The sequence below is a fragment of the Nematostella vectensis genome, chromosome 7 (assembly GCF_932526225.1).
Source record: "Nematostella vectensis chromosome 7, jaNemVect1.1, whole genome shotgun sequence".
Lineage (NCBI taxonomy): Eukaryota > Metazoa > Cnidaria > Anthozoa > Actiniaria > Edwardsiidae > Nematostella > Nematostella vectensis.
In genome coordinates, this window is record NC_064040.1 from 4,012,199 (window position 1) to 4,022,680 (window position 10,482).

General features: G+C 39.3%; 1 protein-coding gene across 1 annotated transcript in view; it reads left to right on the forward strand.

Moving 5' to 3' along the window:
- The first annotated feature begins 1,257 nt into the window (after positions 1-1,257).
- LOC5514972 (protein sidekick-1) overlaps positions 1,258-10,482 on the forward strand; it is a 33,350-nt gene continuing 24,125 nt past the window's right edge. Inside the window, exons 1-7 of the mRNA XM_048730189.1 lie at positions 1,258-1,492; positions 7,300-7,342; positions 7,701-8,006; positions 8,738-9,100; positions 9,442-9,518; positions 9,608-9,657; positions 10,282-10,427. Of these exons, the coding sequence (XP_048586146.1) occupies positions 1,466-1,492; positions 7,300-7,342; positions 7,701-8,006; positions 8,738-9,100; positions 9,442-9,518; positions 9,608-9,657; positions 10,282-10,427 (1,012 nt within the window). The 5' untranslated portion in view covers positions 1,258-1,465. The remainder of the gene's footprint in view (positions 1,493-7,299; positions 7,343-7,700; positions 8,007-8,737; positions 9,101-9,441; positions 9,519-9,607; positions 9,658-10,281; positions 10,428-10,482) is intronic.

Below are 10,482 nucleotides of genomic sequence, written 5' to 3' on the forward strand. Positions count from 1 at the left end.
GCAACAGACCTTGCGAACCCTGTCACGACAAGCAACAGACTTCGTACATCCTGTCACGCCACGCAACAGACCTTGCGCACCCTGTCACGTCACGCAACAGACCTCGTGCACTCTGTCACGTCACGCAACAGACCTTGCGCACCCTGTCACGTCACGCAACAGACGCACATATCAGGGGTGGCGGGCAGGGTGCGCAAGGTCTGTTGGGTGGCGTGACAGGGTGCGCAAGGTCTGTTGCGTGACGTGGTGAGTGGTTCGCCCCCCACTTTACTGAGCCGGATGTTTCTTTATTTATGAATGTTTTTTTTAAACCATCGGTTTTCAAGCGGTACAAAAATGCAACCGACAACAAATTTGTTAAACAGTTTAAGATCCCGTGCATAAAAACCTCGTTAGAACCCGCGTTCTTATAATAAACCCCCAACCTCGTTCCCAGGGCCCTCTCCCTTTCCTGTCTTTTGGATCGGCGACCCTGGAACGAGGTTGATAAACCCCTAAAACCACTAACCACCCCTCCCCCAACTTTGCCCCCCACTTATGGTACCGTTCCGCCGCCCCCGTATATATTTTTTCCCTGGCGACATTAAAAATTCACTGCATGGGAATTCACAAAAAAGCCCAATTATGGGTAACAAAAAAGCCCAATTATAAAACAGCGTGCGGCCTGTTTGTTTCCTTACAGTCGATTGATACATAAGGTTGTCGTCAACCAGTCTAAGCCTACATGCGGTGGCTAATATATTCAGCTAGGCGCTTCAGTGGTTTTTACCCATGTTTACATGCGGGCTTGTCGGTTGAGTGTGTATGGAGAAGGGAGGGAGGGAGAGGGGGAAGGGGTTTGCCAAGCAAGACTATCATTTCATTTTATCACAAGATTAACTTAATAATGCAAGGGAAACTCGATTAGGCCTGCGGCTGCCAATTTTATTGGTAGGAGTCATTAGACCCATTAGCGTTTAAACATCAATACTACAAAATTACATATAAGCATTCTGAATTATTAAATAGTTAAGCTCGCCGTTTTGCTCTATTTCTTGTTTTACAGTGTCATTTCGTTTGAGATTTATTTAAGTAAATTCAACATATAATGAAACATGGATAAAATGAACCATTATTTCTCATGTTATTTATTTTTAAAATATTTTAGAGTATATGAGTTGGTTGCTTAACAAATCAACCTTATTAATAATTAAATGGCTTAAATTTGACTCTTAGAATAATAGTATCGTATTCAAATAAGTTAGGACCTTATTATAACCTGGTGCGCTGAAAACGCTAAAGGATTATTAGCTCTCACAGGTGAATATCAGGTATGGAATATGACTTCGGAAAATATGGAATTTTTTGTTCGATTATTTAGCAAATAGGCGGTGTTCAGAGCATAAGAAACCTGTGTTACCGTGACTTCTTGTGAATATCTGGATTACCTAAGTTACCGTGACTTCTTGTGGATTTTTTAATCACCATGGATTGCATTGGAGTTCTAGTTCTGGTAAGTAAATAAAATAACGCAACATAATAAAGTAGAGTAGTTATCCAGTATTTTTATAAATTAAAAGTATACTTTGTACTTATCTATTTGTTGGACTAACGTAGGAAAGGAGATTAAAATTAAAATTAATAATAAATTAAGTTAAAGGCAAGGATATCCTAAGATGTTAGAACTTTAATTCAATTCTTTGTGCCAATTCCTGGCAAAATGAAATCCCTCAGATGCTAACTACGGTGATCCTAGATACTAATCAGATACTTAAAAACGGTCAGGGGGGGGGGTACTTCATAACAAAATAATAATAAAAATAGCTATTTACCGAGTAAAATAAGCTAGAATCGGTGAAAAGGCATTATAAATATGGTTTCTTAAATTTTTTACAGCAACTTCTTTTATTTGTGTGGACCCTAGACTATGTCTGATTATCTTTAATCTTTAAATGATGTAATTGCATCATTAGAATAACTTGTCTGGTTTCTGGTTTAGACGCTTGCAAATTTCTATGCAATACGCAAGAAAATAGCTATAATATGCATTTCCAAAACGTTTCTTTACCGAGTTAGCGCTTAGTTATTAATAAGTTTTCAAACAGCAAACGTCTACTTTTGTGCTTTTGGCGCCGACATAAGAATGTTGTCGACGGTGAAGACCACCCAAGTGGAAGTCATGCTTGGATCACGAGCTTGGACGTCTCGCTGGCTACATCAACTAAAGTAACTGCGCTACATCGCAACAATTACGGGGAGTTAAATATAAACTGGACTCGAATTGACCGGAAATTTAGCCTAAATCCGCTTAATAGCGCAAAAATCGCTGTAAAAAATATTTTGACGTATTTCCAGCCGTACTCTCTAATTCTATGCAGAAAATAGGCAATTTTGGATTTTTTTTATTAACAATTACCTTTCTTGCTATTAGTTTCTGTTTAGTATCTGATTAGTTTCTGATTAGTATCTGTTTAGTATCTAAGAAATTTTATTATCCAAGATCACCGCGGTCCTGAGATTTCACCAAATTTAAAGAACATGCTAAGAACATGCCGAGGCTCAGATAGCAGAAAATGTTTTCTTTTTTTGTCCTGATGCGTTCTTCCCTGCTAGCAGAGGCCTCTTTTCTCTGTATTTCGCTGGGCTGGAGTTCGCGAGGAAAAGATACCTCTGCCATGGGTCGCAAGTTCGTTTGATCAAACCGCCGTCCACGATCGTGGACGAGATCCAGAGCGCATGCTCTGTTCATTAATTACTGGCCACTATTTGAGCCCACAATGACTAGCGCATGCATGAAACGTATATCCGCTGCCGGATAATAAGCCCGCATTCGAAACGGCGTCCTCCGTAGAAATATCACGCGACGAATTATAAAAGAAGCCATTCAATGCCTTATCTTTATTCAGAATTTTCTCTCTTTTGACAAACGAGTCAATCTTCCGTTTACAGGTTTTGCATATTCTTCTGGGAATAGCTGATCTAAGTTTACCAAAAATTTTTGTAGCATTTTCTTCGAATCCAACTGTGCGATATTTACATTGAAGAAACTCGCCTGCCCAGATGTCTTGAAATTAATCCCACAAACAAGACAAAACTCGTCTTTGCTGCGTTTGTTATTCACTCTTTTTAGTGACGTTTTAGGTGATTGAAATTAAACAGTTGTTTTCGTTTTTAGAAGAGGATAACTAACCAGCGTTTGATTCATGATTTCCGACCAAACCCATGCAAAGCATATTGACAGCTTTCGCGCGATGGTACGGGTTTTGGCACGTCGGTCGCTTATTAACGCTCACGCATGCGCAACAGAAACAGTTTCGACCCATGGCAGAGGTATCTTTTCCTCGCGAACTCCAGCCCAGCGAAATACAGAGAAAAGAGGCCTCTGCTAGCAGGGAAGATGCGTTCTAAAATACAAAATCAAATTTTGCTCATAGTAACAACCTTATTATTGCTATTGATCATTATTGTAATTCTCTTCCTAATAATTCATTGAGTATTATATTCTTATATACACTAAAATTTAAGAACATCGTTAAGAACATATTCAGACTTTTGTCCGGACTTTATTTAAGTTATGTTTACCGCTGTGCATAGATACAATGTTTATGATTGGGATAACAATAGAATAGTTTTCAGGACGCATTTTAGATTTGGGTGGCCAGGTTCTAGAGCCTCGAACGTCTTTTTATTTAGTGGCCAGCGAGCGGTAAGATGTGGGCAGCGAGATTCGTCAACTTCCAAATAAAAATCATAAAATTCCCTGCTCATCCTGTATCGTTATCCGTTTTTTTTTTTTTTTTTGGTTTTCTAATTAACGTTCCACTTTTGACTATCTATATTCTATATTGATTAGATTTCTTTTTTTTCACTTACTTTTCTTACTTACTTATTTGCCTTAAAACATTCTAATCACCAGTCCGAAACACGAGACTTATCTTTTACTGTTTTTTTTTTTCGTTATTTACAACTTTCCCGTGCTTAACATTAATAACTCGAACATGAAAATAAACAAAAAGCAGCCCAAACCTTCGTATATTTAATAAAGTTTTTCATCTTATCTGTTTTCTTGTGGTAAAATGTTGTAAGGGATTTTTAATTAGGCGTACATTCTTTTTTTAAATAAGAACGTCTAACCATTAGGAATTGAAAGATCTAGGCCATTTCCAAACACATGCGGAATGTTTTCCCCCGGGAACTTAGTAATTGACAGTACTGTTGTCATGTGAACGCAGAGCAAAAGTCGTCCAGAATAAAACTCATTGCGGTATCATGTGAAAGTTCCTATTTGTATAATGAAGTAGGGACTGAACTGAATGAACTGAATACGCGTGTGACGTAATTAGAAATTTTACGATTACAGCAGGAACCTAACAATCAAAGCCAAACTGTACTAAAAAGTTCTTAGTTAGCTGAAAGAAGGAAAATTATTTCTTTTTTAAAGAAATTTGCGAAGGTGTTGACGGCAGTTTTAGACAAGTTTCTCGTTGAAACCAGCTTTCCAGGGCGACGCGGAGACCGGAAGCGAACGTGCGCGCGATGAGGAAAGAAAGAGCGAGAAAGACGTCCTTTCCTCCTTCCTACTCATTCTTTCGCGCGCGCTTCCTGTGTCCCCGATCTCCGCGACGCCCTGAAGGTGAGCTGTCTATCAATCATGTCTCATACAAACATCACATCATTGGCCGTAACTAGGCGGGTTTTCGAACAATGGAATCGAGCGTTGTTTCACTCCCTTCTTATTTCATATAGAACCTATGTAAATACGAAGTTAGGTTCGGAGAGGGCTCGGGCTCGGGCCTAAAGAGGCTATGGTTACACAGTACCGTTCAAATGTTTCGAGTGAAAACAACGATCGCTAGGGTTTTTAGACAAGAGAAATAGAAATATAACAAGAGGAAACTAAAAAGGGTTTCGCTAACTCAGAAGGCAGGAGACCTTTCGGATTATAAGGTTGGAAATATTCTATTAGCTGAGTTTATTATTTAACATAAATTGGGGATTCATTTTTGTTTATTTTAAAGAGAAATCGCTGACAAAGTATCCTAATTCCCGTGAATAAACCGGAACTTGGGCCGTGTTGTCGATTTTGCTTTACGCCCCGTAATTTCTTGGTACTAGTAAACCAAATATCGGGGCGAGTTGTCGTTTTTGCTTTAGCCAAATCTCGGGGCGAGTTGTCGTTTTTGCTTTACGCCCCGTAATTTATCGGTATTTTAATTACTTAGTACTAGTAAACCAAATCTCGGGGCGAGTTGTCGTTTTTGCTTTACGCCCCGTAATTTATCGGTATTATAATTACTTACTACTAGTAAACCAAATCTCGGGGCGAGTTGTCATTTTTGCTTTACGCCCCGTAATTTCTTGGTACTAGTAAACCAAATATCGGGGCGAGTTGTCGTTTTTGCTTTACGCCCCGTAATTTATCGGTATTATAATTACTTAGTACTAGGAAACCAAATATCGGGGCGAGTTGTCGTTTTTGCTTTACGCCCCGTAATTTATCGGTATTATAATGACTTAGTACTAGTAAACCAAATCTCGGGGCGAGTTGTCGTTTTTGCTTTACGCCCCGTAATTTATCGGTATTATAATTACTTAGTACTAGTAAACCAAATCTAGGGGCGAGTTGTCGTTTTTGCTTTACGCCCCGTAATTAATCGGTATTATAATTACTTAGTACTAGTAAACCAAATCTAGGGGCGAGTTGTCGTTTTTGCTTTACGCCCCGTAATTTATCGGTATTATAATTACTTAGTACTAGTAAACCAAATCTAGGGGCGAGTTGTCGTTTTTGCTTTACGCCCCGTAATTTATCGGTATTATAATTACTTAGTACTAGTAAACCAAATCTAGGGGCGAGTTGTCGTTTTTGCTTTACGCCCCGTAATTTATCGGTATTATAATTACTTACTACTAGTAAACCAAATCTCGGGGCGAGTTGTCGTTTTTGCTTTACGCCCCGTAATTTATCGGTATTATAATTACTTATTACTAGCTAGTAAACCAATACTCGGGGCGAGTTTTCACATTGCTTTCTCGCCCCGAAATTTTGTTTACTAGTATGTTTTTTTTTTCTATAAAATTTTAAAATTCTATAAAATTTCAAAATAATACCACTAAACTTTCTCGCCCCCAATTTCATTTACTAGTACTAGTAAGTTAATTTGCTAACTTAGCTAATATATGAATTCCCGTCGTTTTGACAAATTTGATCGTAGAAATTATATTTCTTTCGTTTTGAATCCTCCACAGACGATAAAGGTACAATCACTAAAATACTTCGATGAGTGTGGATACATTATGCAGGCCTAAACTTTGAGTAACTTGTCGTTTTCCTTTGTATAAAGTGACGATTTGCTGCATTTGTTTATTTGTTTATCGCAAATAAAATTCAGAAAACTTTGAATTTGTCGCGTGCGTTGCAAAATCATTTCGGCGGGAAATTGTCAAAACACAGGGAGTTTGAAGCGCGATCGGAGCGCGCGTTCTTATGAAGTTCCCGCCAAGTTTATAATACCCAGTGAATTATTAGGAAGAGGATTAAACTAATGATCAATAGCAATAATAAGGTTGTTAATATGAGCACAATTTGATTCTGCATTTTAGAACGCATCAGGACAAAAAAACATTTTTTCTGCTATCTGAGCCTCGGCATATCCTTAGCATGTTCTTAAAATTCAGTGAAATCTCAGCTGGACGTTCTTATAAAAAAGTTTAAAAAAATCACTCTGTATAACAACAATCTTTAACTTAATGTAGAGGATTTTGTAAATGAAGGTACGGATATACGAGCAGCAAAGTCGTGCATTTTTTGTGGAGCATTGCTACAAAAAGTAGCGATGTTGCGCGGCATTTTACTTTCGGCGAATCAATTTTTGTCGCAGCAACTTTTTTGTAGGCGTACCTTAACAGTCCCTAGTAGTCATACCGTTAGGGATTTGTGATTAGCTTTTGTTTTTTGTAAAAATACACAATACGTGGAACACTAGATTAGTATTTACCGCAATGGACCCATCTCACTGTCTTGACAGTCAAAGCTCTATTTTTCTTGATATTTCAAAGTGAGAAAGGAAAAAGGATGAAGCACCAATTTTCCGTAATTCTAAAACAGATCAATCGAACAATTTTTACGATTTTGCTTCAAATTTTTCTCTTTCGGGAAAGCATCAATCAAGCGTCACTATTTGTACATTTACAAGCCAACTACAGTGTTGACACACGCTTGAAATGCTATGGCATTATCCCAATCAAATCAACCTAGAAATCTTCCGGTATCTCTATGGCATGGGATAAGAAGTTCTTGTGATTTTTTCCTTCCTGTAGGTCAGCGGGTTTGCTGTATCTGTTTCTGGAGCAAGTTTAGAAGGTCAGCTTTGTATTGTTTATGTTGTCCACTGACAAATTCATAACTCATAACTGTATTTTGCTACTTTTAAATCTCCTGCATTCCTCAGACGCGTACCAAGGGAAGGGGTGGGGGGGGAGGGAGATGGTGTACAGGAAACCGGCTTCTCCCTTGCCGCCAAAAAGTGGGTCACGTCATTGCCGAATACTATCCCCTACTCCTCCCACTTAGCAAATCCTGTGTACGCAACTGCTCCTGTAATCTTTACGACCCAAAATAACCCGTTGAGATTCCGCCCTCTATATCAACTAAACATTTTTTTTTCTCTCCTTCTGGTCTTTTTTAAATCATTTGTTCCTTCTCTCTTTCTTCCTTCTAGAGGTTCAAGCAATGTACGCAACCGCCACCCACAGCTGGGACTTTGATCAAAATCATTTGAATGCAATCAAGGACTTGAAGACTTCCTCTGTGATTCATATTTACGGTGACCCCGTCAAGGTCCCCTCACCCCTCAAAGATGGCATCAAGACCCAGAATGAGCACACGCGTGTGGACCTAGCGTTCAATTCATCGTGCCTTGCGAACCCAACATCTTGTAGCTTTACATTCGCTGCGCTAATAAACGTGGAGCAAGTCGGGCCGACCAAGGAGAATGTGCTATTTGGTCACACGGCGAATGTTACAGGTAATGACATTTTCTAGGAAAGGGTATTGTACAAAAGCAAATTGATTTCACAACAATATTGGACATGAAAGTATGTTTTAATGTAAATGAAGCATATAGCCGAGCCGTGGTTTAAAATGCCATTTTCACGTGTTCAGTTCCAAATGCAAATGTATGCGAATGGAATTGTTTCATCTTCCTTTGCATGCATTATTGGACCGGCACATAGTTGAATTGTGTCTTCCTATATTTTCAAGGACCGATTAGCTAATGAAAAGAAGCAGATAAAGGGGATAAGCTGTGGGTGTTGCAGCCATGCTATGAGATAAAAGAAATTCTTTTAAAAGACTTTCAACTTTTTCCATGGTTGCCTAGCTGCACGGTTTATAGAATGTACCAGAGTTCCGTCATTGGCTTGACTGAGTGCCATTGTGTATATAGCTAGTGTTCTTTTAATGTTCACTTCATCAACCAAGTAACTTGTCGGACGCATATTTTGAAATCAAGTACTTTAATTTGACTATTTAAAAAAAAACTATTATATTTCGTCATGTTTAGCGGCCAAGGTACCCTGGGTACCAGAGGCTCCAAGTTTCGCGGCGAAAACGTTTTGATCGAAGCGAAATCAAATTGTTGTCGCCGCGAATCTCGGAGCCTCTGGTACCCAGGGTACGGCCGAGGTTACTCTTGGATGAATCCTGCTGTAGCTGATTGTATTGTCAAGCTATTAGAATTTCTGTGCCATGTTTCAGTTGCAAAGGAAACGCTCGGCTTCAGCCTAATATACCACAACAGTTTACATTGCCTTTACATGGTAGTAGTGGGTGTAAACTTCATTTGCACTACGCGGTACATCTATTACCCACCCTATCACTGGGGTGACATCGTGATCACATGGGAAGCGCCGGTAAAACGCCTGCTGATATATACTCATAGTGACTTGATAAGCTATGCGACCAAGGATTGCATCGATGCTCACACTTCGACCAGCAGAGCTTCTAGTTATGGGCTCTCATTGGTGGCCAGTACGCATGCGTCGTACGACATGATGGGCATCTGGGAGGGGGCCGTAGTCCCTCAAAGCGAGTTTGGTAAACTACGAAGGTATCTAACTGGTAAGTGCCATATATCCAAACCCCTTAGTCCCAGGCTACCAAAAATAAGCTGAGTGAGTATGAAAGTCAGGACCCCTTTCTTCTGCAGAAGCGTAGCCGGGGGGGGGGGGGGCTCCCCCCTTTGAGCAGCCAAAAATACAGTGAATGTATGAGACATTATCTAAAATCTCTATAACTAACCCTATCATGCTACTACATATACTGAACTAAATCCTTCCCTTCCCCTCGTGCATTTATGAGATCTGCCCAGTTTCTGAAACCTTTTACTCGCATCGCTTCATGGATAGTTCAAGATAAATTGTGTCCGTTTGATCTTAACTCCAGTTTTCCCCTTTTATTAGACAACGGTGGTAATACGACTTTGAATCTTAAAATTCGTTTGACGGGTGCTGTGACTGCACCAGCCCTACTAGACGCGGTAAGAGGATAGACAGAGAGACATCAAACTGATTGTCACAATGGTAGACAGACAGACAAAATATAACCCTGTGTGATGTTTATTTGTAGATGAATGCAGCGAAGATCCCTAATCTTCAAATTACAACCGTCACGGTCAGGTAAAGTGTTACCAATAAGGCAAGCGTGAACAAAGATGAGCAAAGATGCTTTTTTAGGTCGAGACTCCTGTAAAAAATGCATGCAAATACTTATCTGTAATAATTCCAGATTTTTTTTTTCTTTTGCAAAAAATCATAAGAATCCAAGATGGCGGATCCAAGATGGCGGAAAATCTTACAAAAAATTGATAATAAACGTTTTTTATGGCCTTTTTGCATTGTAAAGCCGTTAAAAGGTTGATTTTAACATATTGATTTTGATTTTGAATAATGGAAAATGATTTCAACCCGATATCTGATACTTTAGGCAATATTTGAAAGAATAGCTACACATCGTATTTATGATGTTATTGTGACGTCATAATTGATTCGACCATACCCAAAATAAGGCGTGACAATTCTCTGCATGTTGGTGCTCATTGTCTGTAAGTTTGATGGTCATAACCTAAGCGGTTCGTGAAATACAGAGGGGCCCTTTCAGCCCACCCCCCCAGTCACAGACAGCTCAAGAAAGCCCAGTCGAATAGGGTTAAACTTATACTATTTTAAAAAAATCCTTGTTGAATCGCCAGTGGAACAGGTTTGAATGCATTTGATCTTTATATGCTGTTGTTTTAAAAATAGTGTTTCAGATCCTTTGGAAGTACTCATTACTATGGTTTACTCAACGCTGACAAGTAATTCATCCCGCGCACTCCAAACAGCCATGTCTAACACAGGATTCCCAGGCGCGCCAGTCAACATCACGGCATGCTCGGCTGACGATTACTGTAAGTGGTCTTTTAAATCCCATGCATTCATCATTATTGACATTATCAGTAGCAA